Genomic DNA, 25,928 nt, shown 5'->3' on the forward strand with positions numbered 1-25,928 from the left:
TTGGAGTTTTTACAAGAAAATGTTTTTTGGGGTTTTTTTATGTGTAAGTCCCATAAGACAGGGTAATGCCTTTTGGTAGGCCAACTGGTTGAGCTGGGAGGTGGGAACGAAGGTGCTGTTTAGTCTTTGTCATCTGATGTTGGTGTAATGAAATTATTTTCTGTCTCTGAACCCTGTTATGCTTGTCTCTTGGAACCACCATGGTGGTAGCAATGTCACTGCTTACTTTACATAGCTGAAGATGTGTATAATCTGCATATTATTCCTTCCTGGAGAGGGTGAGTGACGGGGGGAACAGGGACACCAAAACCAACCTGCCAGACCAAGGATAGATATTTCTATTATCACAAGCTGAAGAGAACAACAACCATTTATCTCACAGAATGCACGGAGGAATTTTAGTGGTTGGACATTTGGGCAGGGCAGAATGTAACATGCAGGTGATGCTGAGGAGGAGGCAGCTATATGCCATGTCTTTTTGTCATGGTTTTCCTATAAGAGAGGTCATGCTGGAGGCAGCAAGTGTGGCTCTTGGCAATATTTGAATTGTTTTCAAACTCAATTCCATAACTGCTCGGGTTAGAAACGTATTTTTTGCCTCCTTTTCTGTGAAAAAACTAGGTTTGTGCAAACATTGTGTCTGTTCAGTCATCCTTCCCAAAAGGAAACTTTGATACGTTTGCAGAACACGTGGCTGAAGGTTAGCATAGCAAAGATAAGTGAAAATCAGTGGCTCGTTAAGGCGAGAAAGGCAAATACGGTATCTCCTCTGAAGGAAAAGACTACAGCATGGACTCCAGATCTCTGTGTTGTGGTTGGACTGCTGCACACCAAGTCAGCGCACGCACGTTGCGTGACCATCGGCATGTGTCGTTTCTTTCCCAAGTTGGCAGACGTAAGGAAGCATAGGGGAAAGACGACGAGAGAATGGTGGGCAAGTTAGTAGTTGAGGGTAAAGATGGAGTTGAGGGAGTTAAGAGTTAGCTTGCTGGGTGCATGAAGGATGATAAGATGACCTGCAGTTTTGTTACATCAACATGTCAACACATTTGGGAAGGCCAGTAACTTTTGGTCTGCAGAGACTGAGTGTGATCCTACTCCACAATGACTTAAATCCATTGCGTATATGTGTGTGTACATGTTTTGTATATGTATGTAAGCAATTTAAAATTTATTCCACAAATGAAAAAAAGGTAGAGTTTTACTACTTGTTTACTTGAAATATTTCGTGATAAAGAGAACATGGGGACATCATCAGAAATTCCTTTCAGGAGGTACAATACAAACAGATATTTTCTACTTTAGCTTCACCAAGGATCAAAGGGGAGGGGAAAATCCCCCAAAAAACCACTGTATTGAGGGAAACATTTCTGATATGATTTGATACAAGAAAATATTTAGAAAAGACAATGACTGTGTCTCAAGAAAACGAGAGCTAGAATGCACAATGTCTTCTGTTACTTAAAGCAATGAGATTTTAAGGTTTACCTTATGTGCCATGTACATTGATTAAATACCAAATATATGGTGGCCATTTCTAACCATCATTTACTGTATTGATTTGTCAGCAGTGGAACCGTAATAAAAAAAGCTATTGATTTACTGTCCTTATTTGCTTATGGGCTTTTTATTAATTTTACACATTGTTTCCTATTTCTAGAGTATAATTTTTATGTGGGTTTTTTTTCCCTTTAAGACAAGCCTGGTCCTCTCTGAAGTTGGAAAAGAGGAACAAACTGAGGAACAAAGGAATGAAACCATCGACTGCTTCTTGCTAGCTCTTACTGAACGACAAAGGCTGCGTAAAGAATGGACAGCAAGGTGAGAAATTTGAGGAAAAATAGTAAGATACTAAAATTAGGAAAACTACATAAAATATACTCCTATAAATCCATTTGCGGGGGGGGGGCAAGTTGACATTTTTTTAAAGACGACAAAATTTTTTACTGTTCAAATAGTATTTTTCCTTGAATGGAGTAGTCAATGTTTGTGCCTCTGATTTCAGAGTTACTTTGAGGGGTAGAATGCTCCCATATTGAGGGTATCTAGTGCAGTCTATTGGTAATAACTTGATAGGTAGCATACGTATTTGAGGACTGCTGTCACCCTAAGCGCCCTAAGCTTTTCCTGTGTTGCTAACAATAGGAACAATACTCCTTGCTGGCACGCCATGCTGACAGATGCCCATCTTGTCGGCTTTCTTGTGATCCTCACATTTTCTTGTGGTGTCCTCCTGGTGTTAGCTGCGTTGTGTTGGGGGACATTAGCATCAACGTACGCGTTGTGAGAGTTTGTATCGTTTGGCTGTTTCATTATACTTGAGTTCTTAAATTGAACTCATTGCCGTGGGAATAAATCAGGTGATGTTCACAATTTTTAAAAGTCGTTGATGTTTTTATTTGAAAAACTTTGTTACTGGAGTGTAGTCAGATGAATGCATTTCAGAAACTACAGATACATCATACTTCTGGTTCGTTCAGACATATATGAATTCCAGAAAGAGAATTTCCACCATAGGTCACCTTGTGTCCTGCTCTTCAGCTGCTAAATGAGTTGATGTCACCTTTCTTCACATCTATATCTAAAAGCTATAGATTTGTACTCATTTAATAATCTCTTTTCTTGTTTATGATATTTACATAAAATATCTAACAGTCTTCAATGTTTTTCCTTTTTTCTACCAAATATACTGCTCTCCTTTAAATCCAGGGAGATGTCCTGTGCCTAAAATTACAGTTTTTAGTCAAAAGTATTTTTAAATGAGATTTTGTTAATCCAAATTAGTGTTTAAATGGCATGATTTTTTTTACCTGCACTAAATGTTCCAGTTAAGGGAGTTCTCCTGTGTTTTGTTAGTGGATAATTTTGGAAAGTTCCTGAAAATTCTGAGAGTTAGCTTTAAAAAGTTAATTGTAGATACTGGATCTGACACTTGAGTGGCTTTGCTGTTCCCAGTAATTACAGTGAGTGGACTTGAAAAAGTGTAGAAGCTTTAGATAAAAATCAAGCATTGTTACATAGTAGCAATTATTATACAAATTAGGGGCTGTGTTTTATGAACCTGCTTTCTGATGAGTCTGGAATGTTTGTTTGTGTACTAATCAGTCAAGATCGCAGAGTGGAAAAGAGCTTGGTAAGGTGGGTCTATAATATGTATTATCACGTGGGGTTGGTTTCTTCCTTTTTGAGAAATTAAAGGGAGTTCTGTGGGAGGGGGGGGTTGCCTTCCATCACTATGCTTAGTAAATAATGCAAATGGTTTGGCTACATCGGAAACGGAGGAAATCACTTAAGGTTTTTTTGTGGGACACACGCACCTTTGTTGTGAACCGGAATAGAGAGCTTCCCAGAGACGGGAAGAGGCTAAACAATTCTAATGCGTGGGGTATCTTCTCAGTGTTCGTTCAGTTTAACCGTGATTTCCTAACATACAAAGGCATGAGGAATCGGGGCAGTCGGGACCCATTTAGCAGTAACGTGGTCACAGTGTTTCTGGCCTCCGCTCGCGCTGCAGCCAGAGATTGCTGGAGCCAGCGGTGCAGCCGTAGACGCAGTCTGGTCTCTGGGACGGGAACCCTTGGGTGAGGGTGGGGGAGGCACAAGCAGACAAAGTGCAGGCCGCCTGAAAACTAAACACCTGAAAGAAAATTTCAAGAGCGTTGTGCCTTGAAAGTTCTGAAAGAAAGTGTCCTTTGAGTATTAAAGATCCATAATCCTTTTTCTTTCCACTTGATGTTTCCCATCCTGGTGACCTATCCGAGAGTCTCATCCATATGATCTGCATAAACAGACTGTTACCGTACACCTCACTTGGCTTCATCAAAGCTTCAGCTAGATGTCTGGAATGAAGCACTGGCTGTGGTAGCCGTCAGGCATACGGTGGTGAAAGTTATAAAACGTCCGCCGTGGTCCTAGCAGGACTGCCCATGTTTTAGAGATCAGTCTATTGTGTACTTTGGAATTACATGAGAAAAATGTGCTTGGACAGGAAATAATTAGCACTTGTCAAAGGGCAGGCAATAGGTTACAGTACTTTACTTTCAACAGGCTATCAGGGGATCAGCTAGATTAGATAATAGAATTTTTTTCCTCTGGAAGTTAAATACAGATGACTCTAATTACCTTACATTGTGCATTAGAGAGCACATTATGAACAGTACAACTTCAAGAAATTTAGGTCAATGAAGGGAGGGCAGCTGGCAAAAACTTTACTCTGCACTTGGTCTTTATAGAGTTATGTAGGCATTCTGTTCTTTCGTGGCCTTTATTTGTGGTGTTGAGACCTTAAATAAAAAAAAAAAAAAAAAATCCGTGCTGGGAACTGTTAACATAAACTGATTAAAATTTTAGAAGTTTAGCCTTTCTCAGAGAAAGGCATGTGAACTGTTTCGATATGCATCCTCTGGGTTAAAGCACGCCCTTGCATTATTTCCTTTAAGTTATGCCAGTGTTTCTGCATGTTCACAAACTGAAATTACTCTTTAAAGTTTTTATTCCAGCTCCACGGTCCAAAACACATGGTAGTGCTCTTAGCATTATAGCTCACAGTTTCACATAGTTTTGACTCAAAAGATGTCATCGGTACCTTAAGTGTCTGAGCAGCTCTTCTAGGGATTCAAGTTGTTCTCTGTTGAGTGGTAGTGATCCAAAATACTTCAGGTAGGACTTGGTGAATGTCCTCGAAGTGTTAACAGAAATGGTCCAGAGTTTCTAAAGCCCGGGATTTGTTTATACTGCATGATAGTGCCTGATGGACAGGTTGTTATAGCTGTTAAAGAGCCGCTCTAGCCCTTTGAACTGACCCCTTCTTGACCTCTGCTTATAGAAGGTCACTGTTCAGCTTCTCAAGTGAGGGGAACCTTGGAGTCTACTGTAACCAACGGAGGGTAAAGGGAACAGCTGTGGATCTTGGGCTAACCATGCGAACCTATATAGGCTTTTTAGGGTCACTGTATGATAATGAAAATTGTTACCAAATTATATGGAAATTTAACAGCAATAGTGGGAAAGAGAGGGTGGAGTCTAATGCATTGGGTTTGATAAATGAAGTGTGAAGTTACCCATCTGGCTCTAGACAGCCCTCTTTTTCTCTACGAAAGGGAAACATTTAAAAATAACCATGGTACATCTAGAATCAATGACCCATACAGAGAGCTGGAATAGATCAAGATTTAATGGTGGCTGTGGAAGAAATTATCATTTGAAAAGTGAGACAAAGGATGAAAAAGTACAGTTCAATATCTGCACCTGATTCATTTTCAAAAAAGGCCTTAATATTTTCACCTCGTTGATGATGCTATTGACATTTTTTATTTTCCTTTTTAACTGGAACCAGAAAAGTTCCATCCTAAAGGGGGGGGGGAAAAAAAAAAAACCAAACCAAATGAAACCCAAAAGCACTTGAATTTCAAGAGAGAATGTTGCACTTTTTCTGATCAGTAAATGCCCAAGAGAACTGGACTATAGTTTAATAAAAATTTTATCTCTTATTTCTCCTAATAGAACTTGTACTGTGTTATAATAATATTGTGTGTAATGCTTGCCTGACATACTGCACTTAATTGCTAGCAGGTTTTTGCTATATTTTTTATATATATTCATATATTCACATTTACTACCAAACTCTTTTGTCATCAATAAATCGACAATAGATTAGTTTAAAGGATAATGTTTAACTGCACTGAAATTATTAACAGCTAGGAAAAAAAAAAAGAGAAAAACAAAACAAAACAAAAACATGATTAGTTAAACCATTACTAAAGTAAGTCTTTTTCATGCAAAAATTTTATTAGTCCAAAGTGGTTTTATTATGACACAGACTCTGCTGTCCATTTTGCTACTTCCCTGAGTGGAATTGCACCATTTCTCTTACCGGAAATTTAGACAGGTAATGGAAAATGTGAACTTTTGGAGAAAAACATAATGAAGCGGATAGTTTGATAGGAAAAATAAAATTATTTATGATGGTTGTATTTTCATAGCTGTGCCACTTGGCCAAACTCTAAAATCTTAAGTTTTCTCTAAGTCATCATGTAATGACAAATTGTCATAATGAAAATAGAATAAACATTCAATAAATAATTTGGACCAAAGTAAACACAAAATTCTTCAGGCTAATGAGACAAACAGCGGAAAAGTGTTAATTGATTGTATCTTGTAAGAATCAATAGCTTAAAACCTTGCCTCATCGAAACAGCACAATGAAAAAAATCTATTTTATGAAGTCATTCTACAACCCATAACGTCTTGTAGATCAGATTGCCGTGTATTTTTACAGTTGTTATATTCTTCCATCTTTGTGCAACATTTCAAGAAAGAACCTCTTACTCATGGCAAATCATATAAGTTTTGGGTTTCGAGTCAAACCTGAGCTATAATTCCTTAGCATTTTTTGCCTTTGTCAAACCCCTTCTTAGGGGTCACAATTTTGACAAAACAACGTAAAGGGATCCGGTTTGGTTTTTTCCTAGCTACAGCGAACACTTATCACGCTACAGAGATAGTCTTACCTCTCAGCAGTGAAATCTGGATGTGGATATTTATACAGGAATTTAAATTATAACTACATAGTGTGACAATTGAGTCCTGATCTGTGATAACACTGTTTGGTTCTACGATAAGAACAATGAGAAATATGAGGGCGGAATCCAAAAATAGTATGCATATTAATTGAGATATAAACAGAAAGATTTTTATATATTTTTATTTTCTGTTTTGAAGAAAACGTTTTGGGTTTTTTTTTCTTATGCCTCTTTATACCTTGGAAATTTAGATCATATCTAAGTACGTAATTGAGGTAGATTTTTACTTTTTAGCTCCTGTAGGAGAAAGTGATGTTGACGTAAGGAAGGAACATATTTCCCTCTGTAACAGAAGAAAAGTCTATGCGTTAAGAAGTTGGCATGGGCTTTGGGGAAAATTGGAGCAGTTTTTTCCTTCTGTCACAGACGTTGTGTATTTTTCAGGAACTCACTAAATGCTTGTTTTTAAATGGAAGGTGGTAATACCGGTTGAAAGATTGTTTGACAAATACTGAAACTTTTACACTCTCACAGGCCTGCCGAGCTGATAAATATATGAAATATTGTGAACTCTTCAGAAACTACTGCAATGGGAGCTACACTAGTTCCAAAGATTTAACAGACAAATTTCAGAGATATCAAAGTCTGACAGAGAGAGGAGGGAAGCATTTGGGTTGTTGAAAACCTTTGTGGTTGTTTTGTGTAACATTAGAATGACAGATTATATTTTTTCATGTTGAGGAATCCGGCGTCCATGTTTCTGAAATTAGTAAGGATCTCGGTACACGCAGCTGCGTCCCCTCCAGTGGGTTTTCTGTAACAGTTGTCCCTTCTGGACAATACGGATGGAATACAAGCTGGAACGGATACTTGGTTAGTTAGCAACAAGCACAGGCAAAAATTTTGATTCATCATTTTGGAAGTCACAGAGGAAAAAAAACCCCATTATATCTGGATTCCTTGATATTCACATTTTGTATATGTGCGTGTGTATGCTCTTTAAAAGAAGAAAATTAAACTGTTCGGCACCCAGTACGTAACCTAAAACAGTTTTTCAGAAAGTAAACGTGCATCGTGGCTGAGCTGGTGATGCCAAATACCGTATGTTAAGCAGGAAGATGCTTTGAGGCAGACTGAAAACCAACCTTGCGGCTTCCAAATGAATGGAGAAAACACCGCGACTTCAATGAAGTTGTCAGGTCTCCTGCTGTAGTTATGCTTAGACATCAGCTGCCTTGATTGACCTTTGACTTCTCTCCAGTTGCTTATTGCCAGTCGTCTTTTGCTTCTCGTGACCCTTCCTGTGTTCCGCCCCTGCCTTTCACCTGTGTTTCTTGTGTCGAGGAGTCTTTGCAGCAGCCAGGCTGGGATCAATAGGTACAAGCGCTCTGCAGAACAATGGAAATGCCGCTTGATTAAATGCTGCTGTTTAACCACCACTGTTATTTCCTTTGGAACTGCCTTGACCCTTTACCCTTGAAAAGACTTTCTGTTTACAAGCTGCGGCTACTTACGGAAACTGCTGCTTCTTACCTTGTGATGTCACTACGTACACGGCAAATATGGTGCACAAAATGTTATTTGGTGTAGGGACTTAAAACAAATGGTATTATAGGGCAGTCTAGTAAAAGTCGCAGGACTTCGGCTCTGTGTGTGGCTTTCACGTGTGTCAGACTCTTTCGTTAAGGGATTGTTTACTCTGAGGGTTTACTTTATCATTTTAGTTTAGTTTGAATGCTCCACTTCTGAAAACCATAAAGAGATGCATCATCCCGTACCTGAATAACTACTGAGTCAAAATTCTTTGACGTTTCCCTTTTTTGATTTCATGCTTTTCTTCTTGTTTTGTTAGATGGATTTTTCAAAAGATGATTCAGTGACACTTCCAAAACTGACAACTGACACAAATGTAGTCCTTATTTATAGTGCAATTAAAGTTTCCAAAACAAAAAGTGATAAAGAATTTTCCCACTCTGAGTGCATTTGATGATTTTTAATTTTTTTCCCTTTTTTTTTTTTTTTAGTTTATTTCACCTGGACAGCCTTTTAAAGTCAGCATGGGTGGCATTTCCTTATTTATGTAAGCTTTCATGATTGCAGTACAGGAAAGATAGTTAGTGTTGTTTTTCCAGTGGTTTGACAATGATTTGCTCACTACCACTGGGAGATCTGAATGCTGGAAACAGAGATTATTGCATTTCTAGGCTGCAGGATACTGGAGATTGAATAGATCACAGAGGTGACAAATTTATAATCTGTGGAGACAAAGTGTTAGCCACATCATCAGACAGTGGAACCACAAAGCAGCATTAGCATCAGCTGTCATCGTTCCTGTAAGAGAGAATGGTGTCTGCCAGAGGCAGGGGAAAAGGAGAAAAGCCCGGAGAATTCGGTGTGGTGTACAGTGCTCTGCAGCTGCCCGTGTTAGCTAAAGACCTGGTGTTATAAACCAGGGACAAAGTCTGACTGGTCCGGAGAATGAAAAATTATCATAGATTTATTTTGCTTTACCCACTGAGGTTTTTCTTCTGCAACATCAATCCATACTTTCCTTTGCCTTCATCAAAACGTGCTCATGTCATGGTATGTAACGTGTCCATAAAACTACTCGCAAACTTAGTATGAACTAAAATTTTGCCTAAAACTAGACATTTAAAATTAAGCAAGTCTAAAGATAGGATTCTCTCTTCTGTAAAATAATAGAAGCCTTATCCAAACAGGACTTTATTGTTAATGTAGTTAGTACGATTATTGTCACAGCTTTATCTGTCATAAAGCTGACCTAAATTAATTTGCAGGATCTGTGTTAATCTGTACACATTACCGCTTGTGCTGGGTTTGGCTGGGATAGAGTTAATCATCTTCGTAGGATCTGGTACGGGGCTGTGGTTTGGATTTGTGCTGAAAACAGTGTTGATAACACAGGGATGTTTTCCTTATCGCTGAGCGATGCTTACACAGAGCCAAGGCCTTTTCTGCTCCTCACCCCACCCCACCAGCGAGTAGCTGGGGGTGCACACGGAGTTGGGAGGGGACACAGCCGGGACAGCTGACCCCAACTGACCAAAGGGATATTCCAGACCATATGACGTCATGCTCAGCGTATAAAGCTGGGGGAAGGAGAAAGAAGGGGGGGACGTTCAGAGTGATGGCGTTTGTCTTCCCGAGTCCCCGTTACGTGTGATGTAGCCCTGCTTTCCTGGGCATGGCTGAACACCTGCCTGCCATGGGAAGTGGGGAATGAATTCCTGGTTTTGCTTTGCTTCTGTGCACGGCTTTTGCTTTACCTAGTAAACTGTCTTTATCTCAACCCACCCCTTTCCTTACTTTTTCTCTTCCGATTCTCTCCCCCTTCCCAGCACGGGGGGGGAGTGAGTGCTCAGTTGCTGGCTGGAGTTAAACCACACCACCAATACAGACAAAAGAAGGTAACATAAAAGGTTTACCTAGCCAAACGGTGTGCTTATCCTGTCTTAGCATGAGGCATGAGTGAGCAGATGCTTACACAAGCTCATGACTTAAGTCTTAAATGCTGTCAACCTCATGTTATTAAAGTTTTTCCACATATATGAAACTCGATGTCTCCAGGGGTTGGTAATGAAATACAAAGCCTTTTGTTTTCAGGTCAGTGGTTCAAATGTGGTTCAGGTAGTGCCAAAGATTGTTCCCATTGGGTATCTGTGTTTGATGGCCTATGCAAAACGCATTGGTTCTCCAACCCTAGTAGGCAGGTGTGTATATCACAGAAAGCAACTGTTACAGCTGACGCTAATTGGTACCCTTGCTGGCGTTTTCAGAGCAGCCAAAAATTAAATGGATGTAGAAACTGAGCAAGATGCTGTCGATGCTCTAAGCTGTCTAGACCATGGTTGTGAGGTAGTGATAAGCCAGTGAATATCATGGCTGACTGTGAGCAAAAGGGGATGTCAGTCTGTTGCGTTGCTCTACAGTTTGCTTGCACTAAAAGTTATGGTAATGTACACATAATCATATGCTGGTGAGAGCGCCATGGTAAATTACTGGACAGTGTCAACAGCCTTGGACGAGAGGGAAGTGCTGGGAGGTCAAAGAATAGGTTGGAAATGTATGAACGAATCAGAGAAACTAAGGTGAACCGGAGAATACAATTAGATTTACTTGCTTATTTTCACTACTAGTGACATCTTTGGGGCATTTTAACAGTTTAATTTGGCTATATTATTTGTTCTGTTTATTTTGCCTGAATTTTCAATTCTTAATGTGTCATTCCTGTGGAATTTTTAAATTATAAACTATGATGATGTTTAAAATAGCTAAAAAAGGAAGTTGGCATTTCTTAATGTGCTGTAAAAGCAGAGAAATTTGGAACCTGCGACATAGCATGCATTGTTTTCATATTCTTTGTCTTATTTTGGTCAATGACAGCAGCCCCAAATGGGAACAGCGATTAAACCATATGCAATAGTAGCAGAAGACAATCCTACTATAAGGTACTTGAATAGCTTAGCCAACTGAGAACATTTCTAGAGGTATGCAACACACCAAATTACTGGTAATTTGCAATACTCATATTTTCCTATTGCTGTATTCTAGAGATTATCTAGTCTGGGTTGGTGGCGGAGCAGATACAGGACTTACGGGTGAGAAGGGTGTTAAAGTAACATCGGTGGACATCAGCGATATAATTAGAAATTGAGAGAAATAATTGAAATGAAAAGGCATCTTGAGATGTATCAAAAAGATTAACTGAGAAGCAGGCTCTCAAAATGCAGGGTTTGTGGGAGAAGCTAACAACAGGCTAGTGAGTATTAAAGTAAAAAGCAGTAATACTAGGAGAAAAGAGGATTCTTTTGGAAAAGGAGAGTTCGGAGAATTTTAAGAGCTACTGTTAAGAGAGCATTCCCCTCTTTCTACGAGGGTAAGCTGAATGGATCCATCAGTTATGCCTTGGATGTGCTGGAGGTAGATTTAGCTCCAAATTATGCTGCAGGGCGTTTTTTTTGTACAAGTTTAGACAACAGTCTTAAATTTTTTTGCCAGTTGTTTTTAGGCAAGTTGACATTTTTTCATTTTTATTTTCTCCTGTTTCATGATGTCAACATTTGATCTTTCTGAGTTCTGAAAAGTGTTCTTATCAGAAGTATTTTTGACCACCTTGTAGAGGTGGATTTGAGCAAGCGCTCGGGAGAGGAAAGGCAATCAGTGTATCCGCTCCACTGTAGATGACTTGCTAGCTGTACGTGTTTATTGTAAGGCATAGTTTACTACATCTAATTATTTTACATTAGGCCATCCTGAAAGTATTTTTGGTATTTGCCCTTCTTTGTATATTTGGAGATATGGATAATCCCCAAATCCAGATGTGTGTGTTAGGGATTGAGGGGGAGGTTGCAGGAGGGGGAAGGAGGGGGAGGAAAGGGATTTGAGAGGTTGAGAGGGTGCAATGTTGGAGAAGGTCTTTAACTGTTTTGCTTGCCTGTAGGTGACACTGTTGCATCATTTATCTGTATATTTTTACCTATCTTGTCCAGGGACAGCAAAAAAAAGTTTCATTAAAATAATTTGAGAGAGATTCAAACAAATACATTACACTAATGAGTCCCTGAGCCTTGACTAGAGCAGAGTCTTAGATACAGGTAGATGAATGGCGTGTTCTCCTTCCCAAAGATGGCAGCAGTTTATAATATTATTTCTGCTTAACTAGCTTGCTAGCATTGCATCTTCAGTTCAGTATTCCCTTGACAGGCAAGATGCTAAAAGGATTGCTCTGCATGTTTCTAAAGACTAATGTAATAAACCAAGATGATAATACACTGATGAAAAAAAAAAATCTTAATTTGCTGCTAAGTTATGGCAATATAAAGTTAAAATGTTTTTCTTTGCTCAAGTCATTTAAATTAATAATGTGTGCCATTAAGTGAAATCTCGCAGAGGATTTTTTTTTCTTCTTTGCTGTTAAGTATGCTGGCTACGGAGAAAATGAAATATTCTACGAGGCTTGAGCAGTCATCTATCTCTAAGCTACAGCGTGCCTGCTGCCAGATGTTCAGGTGCTGGTGCTGCTGCTTTGACGTGTATATCTCTCCCAGGCAAAAAAAACAATATATACATCAGTCCAGGTGCAAGGTGGCCTTGCCAGCAAACCTGCCTCCTCCTAGCTGTGACACTCATCCACTCCCCGTCAGAATGTGTACGTTAGAAGGGGATTGTAATTAACCCCTGGAAAGCATAGGTTTCACTAAAGTGATGTGCACAGTAATGATATTGTTAGCTTCCTTAATTTCCAGTTTCACCATCAATTATGCCATGTGTTTCATCCAGTTGGTGCTACCCTCCCAGTGTTAATTATAACCTACAAGACTGTTACAGTTAATTTTATGGCAAGCATATTGTCTCTTCAAGGCTCCACAGCAGCTCATAAATTATCTTGAAGGTAAAATGTAACTTGGGGAACTAGTTATGAAAATTCCATCCATCTCGCTTAGGAGGTGCAGCTGCTACTGTCAGCTGCCTCGCTGCTGCATTGTGAAGGAATTATGGTGGGTCAGGTTGAGGAGGCTAGGCCCAGGCTGTCACCGAGGAGAAAGGCTGTCCTGGCCCTGTCAGCCAAGTACCTTCTGCCGGTCCCCGGTGGGTTCGCGTTGCAGGCAGTAAGAGGCAGGCGGTGCAGGTGGATGGTCCCCGAGCTGTCTCTATTCATTACTTTACAGAAACTTGTTTTAGGTAGGCAGGTACGGAGACCTTTTCACTGTTGTCATAATGTTAGGCATCATCTGCAAAGTGCAAGATAGATAACGCTATAAATAACTCGCTGTTCCGTTGGGCTGGGGTAGTGGAGGAAAGACGATTAGCACCGTAGACGCAGATGAAATAGCTCGCTGGTTTGTAAAATGACTCTTAGTTTAATTGTAGCAATAGCTTGGTTTGGAAGAGCACATCTGTTCGCTTTTATTTCGCGTGCACAATACGAGGAGGTGCAATTTCACTGCTAAGTAATTTGCGTTGGGAGTTTCATGTTAAATAAATTAGCATGGGTTTATATTGGAATTATTTATGACATCTTTGTGTGTGTCCTGTTATGTTGTGATTTTTTTTTTTTTTGGCTGAAGGAATTGCAAACACTTGTTTTCTTTAAAAAAAGAAGGAGAAGAAAGGGAAAAGAAAAATAAAGCAACCCACCGCTCAGAACAATGAGCTCGGCATTCGGTGCTATTTATATTTTTATAGTACGCTTGTATTATTACTGCAATGACTTATTCTGCTCTTTATAGTAAAAATACAAAACTACCATAAAAATACAATGCCTTATTCTGCTGTCTCTTCCTTTAATATTTAACATTTTTGTAAATGCTGTCAAGCTTTGGGTGTTCCTTTTGGAATGAAACCTTAAGTACAAATCAAATTTCCTGAGAGGCTTTTTTTTCTTCCGCTCTTTTACCTTTTGAAAGGGCTTCTGTGTTTACAGTGTTGTTTCCTAACCTCATTTACAGCTGGGAGGGCATACGAGAAGGAACGCTGAAAGCTGATACTTAACGCATTTCCATAGGCAACCGCTGTGCAGATGTGAATGTACAGACCCATTGTGAATGAGTAAACGTCGCGAATTCAATTGAGGAGAAAATGAACAAACACAATAATGAAAACCAGCAAGGATAATGCATCTAAATATATATTGTTCATTTGTTTTGACAGTCTTCATTCAGTTTCAATTATTTTTGATCATTCATGATACAGGGAAGAAAAATTTTTCAAAATAATGCTGACTTTATAAATTGGACCTTTTATACATTTGCAAAGTAGGGGGAAAAGGCTGATTAGAGAGTGCAAATTAGTACACTCCTAAGGTATGTTCATTATTGCTTTTCCCTTGGAATTTACAGTAAATAAGCCTTGTGGTATCTTTTAGAGGCCCATTCTTTTCCCAGAGTCAACAATACACATTTCGGTGTATTTCAGAGAAGAAACTCCCAAGTTTCAGCTGACGAGAATCCTGTATGTGTTCAGTTTATTTGGAGGGAAGGTGTGCATTAGCCACAGCCTTGGGCAAAGCGAGGTGTAAAACCAGGATCACCTCAAGAGTAGACCCAGAGGCATTGCTCCTCAGAAGCAGAGTTCCTTCTTGCCTTCGTCCTTTCCTTGCCTCTCCCAGAAGAGACAGGGCAAGAACTGTAACTGTTGCTAGCGTATGCCATTTAACGGGGGGTTGCTTCACCTGGCCGTCTACGTCATCACCTCCTACACTGTAGGATGTCAACTGTTAGACAAAGGTTGTCCGTCAGTATTGCCAAAACATTCCCTCCAGTGGGGGGTGCTCCCCATTTACGATTCTGCATCATAACGGGGAGGTATCCGCAGTTGCTGTAGTATAGTTCTTACTAAATTGTTGCTGAATTTGTGTGGGTAGAGAAGGTTTGGGGACAAGGAAGAAGTCTGCGAATTTTAATGTCCCATTCTGGTTTCTAAAGGGGTAAGATGACTGCTGTACATCCAAAAATGTAACATTTTGCTGAAAACTGCGTGAATGTGTCTTGATTATCATTGTTGTCATCATCTCTTCACCAATTCGTTTTACACCATTGCAATAGTGCTGAGTTCAAGAGAGCTACACTTGATTTAAGTTAGTGTAACTGAGAAGAGAATCAGGGCACAGGTCCCGGTAAATATCCTTCCCGTTTTCCTATGATGGAGTCTCGGACTTTTGTGACACTGCTGCAGAAAGACGCATCCGATTGGAAAAGTCTTTATGGTTTGTAATTTGGCATGTAAAATGGTGATTACCAAAGTTCTCTTTTAAATATAGGAAATCTTGTTTATGCATTTGAAGAAGAAAACCTTTTTTTCAGAATAAAGTGCCTTTGTTTCTTGGCTTTTGGCCAACTTCAATAGGAAAAACTGCATTTGGAGAGCGATTGAACTATGTAGTATTGCACACTTCTTTTTTGGGAAGATGGAATAAAGTAGCTGTAAAATAATGGGAGAGAGGACAACTTAGGATTTGGATCCAGACCACTCAGTCGTCACAGGCAGACACATTTAAAAAAATGTTGCTGTTTCTTGCTTAACATGACTCAATATGGTTTTTTATGTCATCAACCCAAGAAGAAAATGGATTTTCAAAATAGCCTCAGTATTAGTCATTAGATTCCACAAAACATTTGGAAAAAAAGGGAGGGGTTATGGCTTTAGAGTCTTATTTATGACATACAGAATTTAGAGCTTTTTTTCTTGTAAAAGTAAATTAAAAGAACACAAACTCTCAAATGAAATGTTTGCCAATTAAGTGCACTGTCAGCCAAATGAATTTCTAAGAATAAAAATAATTTTGTAGCTCAAATATATGTAAATATCAAAGGGATTTAAATCAGTAACAGGTTGTGCAGATCAGTGTTGAAGCTTGGTGCTTCAAAATGTATAAATAAAACAAATCATAATTGTTAGTATTTTTGTAATAGGAAAAAATGATTTTTTGAGTTTTCTGCTTGTTAATAGATAATTGTAAGTTCCACTAACATGGGAGGACCTCTGTGCATGTTGTATCTTGTGAAATCAATGGAGCGCTGCATGCAGTTGACCATTTGATCATTCAGTTCGCCCATGAAAAGAAGTTACCGTTACCGCTGCGCTCTCTTACTGTACTCTAATATAGTACATTTTGATGTGAAAGAATTTTTTTCTTTTATTTCACAATATTCCCATACCGTGCTCTTTTCTTACTCTGAGATGGAAAATCACTGTTCTTCACTGCCATTTTAGGGCCTTCGCATCCGTTTGCTGTCGATGGGTAAGATAACCATTTTATAATTTGCCTTGGGTGAGAAGTTTAAAACTTTCTGAGTAGGATTGGTAGACTACTGCGCAAATTTAATTGCGCAATTAAAGTTACGTGATTAAGAAGCAAAAACTTGATATGTGTTTGGTTCCTGACTCAACAGAAGCATTAAACAAGATAATTTCAAGAATGTATATAGTGTCTTTGAAGGAATATAGGTTGCAATGAAGTAAATAGAATCACTTACCTGTTTGAATTTTCACTTTGAGTGTATGTCTGACTTCTGGCATGGATTTAGGTCCTCTTGTCATTAGTCCTGCAGTTTTACTGTGCACATGGAAGTGCTTTCTTGAAAAGGTGTATTCTTGGTTTGATGGATTTGGACTATATTTAGGGATTTCTCTCTCTCCATGATGGCCTTCTGTAAAAGGAAATCCTCTTGGTCTCTCTCTGGTGAGCCTTTTAAAACAAATGAACCAACCAGCCAAAGGAAACAAACAAAAAAAATCCCCCAAAACAAACCCAAAAAACCCCCTTGAACTTTATAAAGTATCTACATTTATGAAATAACATAACTTTTCTTTTTTTTTCTCACTAGAACCTAAAAGCATATGTGTTAGCATGGTAACATAGTTGCTGATCTTGAAAAGTGCTGACTGACCTTTTCTGCACACTCTTAATTGCTAACTGATATGGAAAATACTAATCCTTCAATTTTTACTACTTTTTATTTTTATCCTACAAAGGAAACCATAAGAAAACAACATACTGTCAAATATCAAAGGAAAAAAGGTTTCATTTTTATGTTTAAGTGCACAACTTTTTAAAATGTATCAATTATTATGAGGTGCAATTCATGAATACAGAAAAATAATTTTGTTTGCCTGCTCATTTTTTTGCTCAAAGCCTGACCTTTATTTAAGCATATTATTTTTCTGTGTCACGCACCAAAAAAAACCCTACAAGATTTATTGGCATTTGTATGGAAAAAATGAAAGGATTTTCATGTTTTGTAAGAAACTTAATACACTCTCACAGATGGCCCAGCTCAGGTGTGATTTTAATTATGAGATAAAACAAAGCCCAACACAGTAGGAAGTAGTCTTAATAAACGGCCTGAAGCTTTTGTCTTCATGTGTCAAAAAGCCTTTTTATTGCGTGATGAAAAATTTTTTTTTACTAGCTGTTTCTAAAAATGCTTGAAAAAAATACAAGGGGTTCCAAAGTTCAAGTGAATTATTTGGTCAAGTAAAAAATAAGAAATGTTTTTCCATTTCTTTTTCTTTTTCCTAATAACTTTAGATTTCTGCTGGCAAACGATAGGAGAAAATTGCATTAATAATAATTAAACCTGCAAGGGCACAAATGCTTTATTTACAAATAAAACCATTTTCTAATTAGATGTTGTCCTGTTTGTTGGTGTATCACACTGCTTAGTAGTAACAAAACCTGAGACTTTGTGAAGCTTGCCTTAATCTGCACCATCAGAAACTAATAATAATTTAAAGCCCACTATGGTATTCAGCCTTCGTTATTAAAGCACAAATAGTATGATCCTGTTGTTAAATATTACTAACATATTCTAATAACGTTGTAGTGTCTTTCCCTTAGTGGGGAATTATGAGGACCTCATGTTAGGACCTCAGTGTCCTGACGTAGTTAATTATCCATAGATAATGGTTTTCAGCAGTAGCTGTTCTGCACATCACAGCCTCACCGTTAAGGGCTTAATAAATATTTGCAGACTCAGGTGCAGAGCACCTATGTACTTCTCTACAGAAGCAAACAGCTGTGGTTGCTTTCCTGCGCTATACATCACGTACAATGTCTCGTTTATTGTGGCAAACCTAACGGTGCAAACGGCAAGCTTTATGTCCCACGTGATACCCTGGTGATCTGTTTGTTGCGGGTATGCTGGCTTATCTTTCATGAGTCGTCTGTCTTTGCTAAACCAAAAACGTTTTAGCTGAAACTATCGGGGTTCATTTCTTGAATGCTGTGTATATTGATAAAATTATTTAAAGCTTCTTTTTGTAGACTGCATAACCAGTATCACCGCCGATGCTGGAAGGTGGAAAACTAAAACCAGATGGTTCACAATTGAATTCCGCACCCGCGAGCTTACTTTTAGGGGACAGTTCTTTGTAGTTCTTTGAATTGTAACTCCTATTATAGGACAGTGAAGAGCAGGAACATAATGAGCTTTTACAAGTAGTATAGGTTAGGGAGCTGTTATTTTTCTGTGTGGTTGAATACATCTCATGGGAGGAAGTACTCACAAACTTCGGGTAGCTGTGCATCACCTTAAATTGTGCCTTGGAATATTGGGTGGTTCTTATATAACCTCCCATCTTTAACTGCTGTTGAATAACGGAGCGAAAGGAGGAAACGCCAGGTTTATGTGTGTGGAACTAAGCCACGTTCAGAACGAGAGGTAATTTTTATGGTCCTCAATGATCAGTAGTCAGTAAGGCTCTCTGTCTCAGCAGAGAGGGACAACGATTTCGGATAGTAAAGGACAGTTTCTCTAGGAGCTCGGACTTGTCATGTCTGAAGGCAGAGAACAGAGGTGGGGACAGCGATAGCTGTGTCTCGAGTCTGTCAGTATTTCGTATTTTCCTCTTAAGGACCTGTGATTATATGTCTCAGCTTTCATTTATTACCGCACTGCTAGGAAAGGCTTGATAACCTTCCTTATAAAAGCATATAAATATATATATATGTGCTGTATGTATGCATTTATAAACCCCCCCACACAGGTGTGCTTGTGGCTTCGGGAACCTGACTGAGTGACAGCTTTCGTAGGCTTAGCGTTGTCAGCTGCAGGGACACGATGGAAAAGCTCCAGCAATTAATAATGGGGGGTTTTATTAATAAGTTTATAAACTAGGCATGTCGTGTGTTACAGTACTGTCTTCAGTATAGAAACCTCTTTTTTTTTGTTTTTGTGGGGTTTTTTCTTATGGAAAGAATTATGTATGCTAATGGTATTTAAAAAAGTGAGGAGATGCGGCCTCTCCTCTGTACTGGCTCTTACCACCTTGTCCAAACTTTTGAATGCATTAAGTTTTAGATAGGGAACTGCATTGTACACTGGTGTAGTTGCTTATATTTGTTTATTCAGAACGTTAATATATCCCTAAATATTGGGGGGGCGGGAGGAGGAATTCCACCTTAATTCAAAAATAAAAATAATGTTACACCATTATTACATCATAGGGTGTAATAATACATAAATAGTATACCTTAGTTTAGAAAATAGACTGTATCTCCTTATCTGTGTTAGATTTTAGAAAAAAAAAATTGTAATTTGTAACTACTCTATTGTATGAAATAGCTATAGAAAATATTTTGAATGGCCGATATGTCACAATAAAAGTAATAGTAGTAATATTTGAAATGTTACTCAAATTGTTTAGTATTCCCTCAAGGGGAACTTTTTTCAGAATTTTTCTGTTGTCTGCTTCCCCTCTTCGTGCCGTCCGTGCATCCTTGGTCCTAATCCTTTTCCATTTTTGTATTTTAAGGATTATATTGTATTAATGCCTCTCTCTTCTAGTCATATTCATCACTTATTATGAGAAGATACACTAGAAGTAGTAAGCTATAATAAATCAATAATATATTTTAAGCTCTCGATCACGTGCTGACTGCGGGAGCATTTGGAACAACAGCCTATGGTCTATGGAACTTGCCGTTCAGTTTTGGCAGGAAAATGCTTCTTGTCTGTCCTGTCCCGTGTGCACCATCCACTGGGATTCTCACCTGATGTACTGTCAAACGCTCCATATCAATATTTATCTTTGCTGTGGTTTCTAGGAAATCAGTTAGCGATGAGTAAGGGTAGGAGGCACAGTTGCCTTGGTGGGGGTGCCCCGACTCGCGCGGATTGCCGTGAGGGTGCATCCTTGGCGCTTCTGGCTGGCAAACACACAAATTTTATTACACTCGCCATAGCGACTGTAGGAAGCTTTCGGTGTCAGTGTTAACATTACTGCGAGCATTACGTTTCAACTGAAGTTATGCTTACGATGTTGCCTATTCAGATACCAGTTATGGCTTTGGTACAAACCTCGAGGAAGGTGTTTTCATTCTGTTGTGCATCCTACGTGCAGTAGATCATGTCTTTCTACTTGTTAATGCGATTCTACCGATTTGACTCGAAGCGAAACAGAAGCTGGCAAGACTGGGCTGTTGCACTCCCACAGATGCTGCGTTCTCCTTCCGCACTGGGTGTGAGTAGCGCTGGCGGGTAACATGGCCGAGCCACGTTAGGGACGTCTGGCTGAGAAGTCATTAATGTCAGATAAAAACCCAAAGTGAAAAAGGGTGCTGGTGACGATGGACTGTCAGTCCCGAGCGTTACGTCTCCCCATCAAGCGGAAGACCCAATGGCAGTGCTCGCTTCCCTTTGATTTTTAGTGGTGCAAACCTAAAAGTTACTTGAAAAACACACACGTGACTTTTAGGATTAAAATTCAGCATTAGATTAATTTAACTGTGATTGTAGACCTTTTTAACTGAGCGCACTTTAAAATTCTGTTGGTAACCTACGCCCCTTTGAGTCTTTAACAAAATGTAACCGATCTTGATCTGGGGGTTTTGTTGGGTTTTTTGTTGGGATTTTTTTTGGGGGGTGGGGTGTGTTAATCTTCAGTATAATCAAGGCAAGAAGCTTTTGGCTCTCAAAAGTAAATCTTTTCGATCCTTTGTTGTCAGATCCCACAATTTTCTTTACAGCAGACTTAGATGAAACAGAAAACTGATATACTGAGCCACTGGAATTGCAGTCTTGTAATTTAGAAATATCCATTTTATCCCTTATAATTTCTTCACTAAGATTCTTCAGTCTGAATCTGATATAGGTAGGAGCCAAGACAAACAGTAAGCATTTATAGTCATTCAGACCAGTTTGGATTTCACTAGAATGTAAAGCCAGAGAGTTCTTGGCTTTGTTTCATGTGTCTTACAAAGATAGAAAGTGCATTTAAATTGTAGTACTCACCATAGCTGCGTGTGTCTGTAACATCTGCAAGCTTTTATTTTCAATGTTATAAAGACGTGAAAATACTCGTGCAGCAAACTCTCTTAATTTACCAGTTGAAGAGCTTGATGGTCCTTTGACTCTTCTAGAAACAGTGCATACAAAAAGCTATCTCCAGTCCTTCATCAGGAGCTAGAATGCAACGATACCGGTGATGCCACACGTCCACTTGTGTGACGGAAAAGGCAGGCGCGTATCTGGGCATTGCCCTCAGAGTGCTGACACGTATTAAGAGTTTCGATGCTTCAAAACGCTTCTGAATGCACAGCTAACTTGCTGTGGTTTTAAAGAGTGCTGCAGCAGATCACGTTTGGAGGACCGAGCCATAAAATTCCTTTTGTAATTTACTCGTTTACCTGTTCTAGAGATATTCACCAAATAGCTAGAATAGCTTATAGTGAGTGGTCCAGTTGTATGGCACAAAACCATGGAAAATATATTTATTTAGTTCCAGTAGTTCCAGTAGTTTATTTAGCTCTAAATATATTTAGGTCTAAATATATTTATGTAGTTTAGGAGTCTTAGTCATAGAATTATAAAAACTATCAAAATAGGCTCTTCCCCTCCTGTTAGTATGTCATTTCCCTACCACCCAACACGCGTGTGCATGCATACCTCGTTTCCTGGTATGTATACTGAATTGATACAGAATGAGTCTTCCAGTAAGCAGAGTTTGCCAGAACATCATTCAGAATTTGTCTTGTCTTGCCCTGGCCTCCTGCATTAAACATCACTTGAGATGCAGAGCAATGATTTAATTGTTCTGGACCTCCAGAAAGGTCTTTTCAGTATAGCTTAGCCTATTTATTCTACCTGATATAGCACTTTGAAATCCCTGGATGAAATTGCTCTGTAATATATATATATATATATATATATATAAAAAAAACAATGAAAGAGAGGGAAGTCTCACGTTTGCAGAATCCACGCTGAGAAAGCAGTATGGCCAAGCGTTGTAGTACTGAGTTCTCTGCAGTTGTGAAAGTTTTGCACGTTGTCGTTCTCTGTTGCCGAATACCTTTGAAATAGATGTATGTAATCTACAGAAAAGTGCCGTGAACAAACTCTGTGTAGACAATGTGTCCCCCACCAGTGTGTGTTTGAGGATGGGACTCTTCTTGTGGGTAATCAGTTTTGAATCAAAATAGATGAAACAACGATCAGAAACATCTAGTTTAAATGCATGTCACAGAAATACACATTGCCTATTTTTCTCTGCCAAAGACTGCCGTGCTTATTTCTTTGTGCAGTAGATTATTATCTAGTTTTCTCTCTTATGCTTCTCATAAAAGGTTTGCTATGAATTTCAACTCCCAGTTGCTGAATGGAGTTCCAAGACCAAAATACTACTGACTTTCAGTACTTCCAAAAGCCACAGCAGTGCTTTTTCTGTGTAAATGATGTAGGAGATGGAAGGATTTGCCTCGGTAGAAAGATACCTTGTGTGGAGAAAATTGCAAACCGGATATCCCATGAAATAGCTGAAAAACACATAATTTTTCTGAGATGGCCACTAATACTAGTTATTAAAGAGGCTGTCCTAAAACACGCATATCTAGAGTCGGGATGAAGATGACATTTGAATTTGTAGTCCAGCCAAACCCGAAGTTTTCACAATGTCACTGCCTAGTGACTCTTATCTTTTTACAAAGTTCATTGGCATGCTTGCTTCACTCCCGCATTTATAGCTACTCTTGCCTATAAAATTATATCTTGAGTTAGAATTTAGTTCTTTGTTCTGTGTTTCAGGTTGTCTCTGAGGAAAGCAGCTAATCGATAAACAAATAGTTTAATGGACTAGAGCAAACAGCTGCATTCTGGATAACTAAATTTGGAAACAGTTTCACAAAAATCTCTCCAAATGCAAGAAAAAAAAAATCAGAAAGAGTTTTGAAAGAATATAGATATTGGCTTGCATTGTCTTGTTAACTTAGAGCACTCTAATTCAATATAGAAATAATCAAATAGTTTATAAACTAAAAAATTAATAAACCTTTTAGTTACCGTACGCGTTTTACTCTGGGGATAGATAACCTTAAGATGACCTTTCCACATCTGGGGTCAAGTGCTAGCAGCAAAAGTTGTCTTATTCTTCGACTTCATCTGGGCTGGCATTTCTGACAGACGTGTAAACAGATGCAAGCGTAGTCGCTAATGACAGGTGATTATAAGTGGCATGGGTGCCAAGGTAATTAAACCATGCCTTGACAGGAACATTTGGTGAAATGGTATTTCAGCATTAGAAAAATTGTTGCAACACATTTTTCCCTGCTAGGCTATAGACCGGAATATCATTCATTTTGATTCTTTGGCCATAGCGCTCCAAAATCTGCTCGCTGCTTTATGTATAGAAGTACTCAGTGTAGGGCAACGGGCAGGAACAGGGAGTTGAATCGAGCCGGTACATGTGAGCGGGGTTTTGGAGCTTTGAATTGAAGCCTCTGGTTCTAAGGAGGCTTTTAGCATATAAACACAGTCTAAAAATCCAGCACGGAGGGATTGGAGATGTAGTATCTTGTCATAAAGTATTATGACAAAATAACAGTTATTGTGCCAGATTTATTAATGGCTGAATTATTGTGCTGTTCTTTGTCATATATTTCTTATCGGACATCTTAACTGCTTTTCCTGCTGCGAATTGTAGTTTCTAAATCTATTTAAGATTTTTTTTCTGTGAATGTACTTCACAATGAAATACTGATTATTCTCAAAGTGAAAATAATGGTTGCTTTAGAAATAATGTACTTTCCTTAATATTCAAACACTTAATATTAGAACTCTTATGAACTTCAGGCAGTATATTCTCAGATTGTCATGGAGCAATTTCATAGCTGAAGATGACTTTGCCATTCAAATTTCTTTTGCTGATAGTGAATAATGCTGAAGTTCCTTATTGATCTTGGAATTCCTAGCAACTCCTTATTTAAAATTAATCACTTGCATATTGCATGCAGGCTGTGAAAAAATTTGGTTTAATCCTATAAATTAATCAAAATTGATTTCCTAAAATGTGAGACATCTAGTTTAAGGATATTTTTCCATTACTCCGTGTGAAATTCATTATGATCCTAGGATGGCAGCTAACTATTCACACTATTGATGTTCCTTTGGTATTTGCTTCAGCCTTGAAGCTATGAGTGTCAGCTAAAATTCTGAACTTCCACCAAATTTGGGAGAACAACTTAATCCTGTTTATTTTTCATTCAGGACACTCAGGATGGAAAGAAATTATTTCTCTCTGCTGGTCGGTCTGGACATCACTAAAGCAGTACGAGAAAGTGCTACAAACAGTAGATTACAGCTAATACAATCTTAATATTTGGACTGGGTACCTAGCAAAGGGTCTTGGGAATCTAGTAACTCTTTTAGTTTAAAGCTGGTTCTCAGAAATGAAATTTTAAATACAGTGAAATCAATTGTCACACCAGTTACTTGAAGAGATTCAGTTAAATGACTTGTTAGATACCTTGCTTCCACAGTCTTACAAAAAGAAGGTGAAATTGAGTTAAACCCATTAAGATCACAATGAAATTTTCAGTGTCTTTTGTTGCCTTCCCCCCTCCCATCTCCCAGTCCAAGTCTCTCAGCTTTCCATCCACTGTTTCTTCTAATGAATGTGCTAATAGAATTTTAATATGCAATTAATACATTTGTAGAATTTTAAGCCTCTAGACTGAGACAGACTCTGGCAAAAATTTGCATGGTCCAAGGAATCTGGGTTGGAGTGGAGCGTGGTGGTGGCAAGTGGTGTGCCTGTCAAACGCGGCAGAGGTGACCTAACAAAGTGTAGCAATGCCTCTGTGGAAAAAAATAAATTAGGGGATCACTTGTACGGATTATAAAGCTGAAAAGCAGGAAGATAACTTTGGCATTTTTGCTTTTAGAATTTCTATGTACCGGAGCATTTCAGAGGTTTTCAAAAGCTAGGGTGTGTTCCCTCATCCTCAGCGTATTGGGGGGAATGTACATCATACTTCCTGATACTGTTTGCAACTTATAAGTAAAGAAACTGTAGAAGAAAGAAAAGGATTTGGATGCCCTATAGTTAAGGGAGGTGTAATATTTGCAAAGCCTATCAGAAATAAAATCAGTATTATATTTGGGTCCAGTATTAAGTGTGTGCGTTCATACCCGTAGTACAGTATGTAACTTTTTCTAAGGGTTTTATGTGCGAGTAACCTTGGAGCTGCCAGTTTGTTTTATTTCTGATGTTGCCTGCTAGTCCCTGAAGCAGATAAACTATGGATTTTTTTATTTTTTTGATCTTCCATTTGCTAGACTTTCGTTATATTGTGGTTACAGTCACAATGTCAGCACATAAAATGTTAAACATCGCTGGTCTGAAAGAAGCTTCCATTGTCTTCTACTTCTGGTGCCTGGGGATCCTTTCTAGTCTTGCCGTGGTGGTTCTGTCAGTGTAATATGTCATGAAGCATTTCTCAGTAATGACAGACATTGAATATGAGTGACAGGAACTCTGACCGAGTGAAATGGGTTCAATTACCAGAGATGTAGGGTTACCTGAGATAAAGCCAAATGGTCCAATTGTGCTCGGTTTTGACCCTTTGACTCCCAACTACCCAGCAGCAAAGACAAATGGCTGATTAACCATCCC

At 38.7% G+C, this 25,928-nt stretch overlaps 1 protein-coding gene across 7 annotated transcripts in view; it reads left to right on the top strand.

Annotated features, from left to right (window-relative positions):
- The window catches only part of FTO (FTO alpha-ketoglutarate dependent dioxygenase), a 251,219-nt gene that overhangs the window by 109,799 nt on the left and 115,492 nt on the right, over positions 1-25,928 (top strand). For all 7 annotated transcript variants that reach the window (XM_054840453.1, XM_054840452.1, XM_054840451.1 and 4 more), the window contains one exon: positions 1,697-1,821. In XM_054840453.1, coding sequence (XP_054696428.1) covers positions 1,697-1,821 — 125 coding nt within the window. The remainder of the gene's footprint in view (positions 1-1,696; positions 1,822-25,928) is intronic.

The sequence above is a fragment of the Grus americana genome, chromosome 13, assembly GCF_028858705.1.
Source record: "Grus americana isolate bGruAme1 chromosome 13, bGruAme1.mat, whole genome shotgun sequence".
Classification (NCBI taxonomy): Eukaryota; Metazoa; Chordata; class Aves; order Gruiformes; family Gruidae; genus Grus; species Grus americana.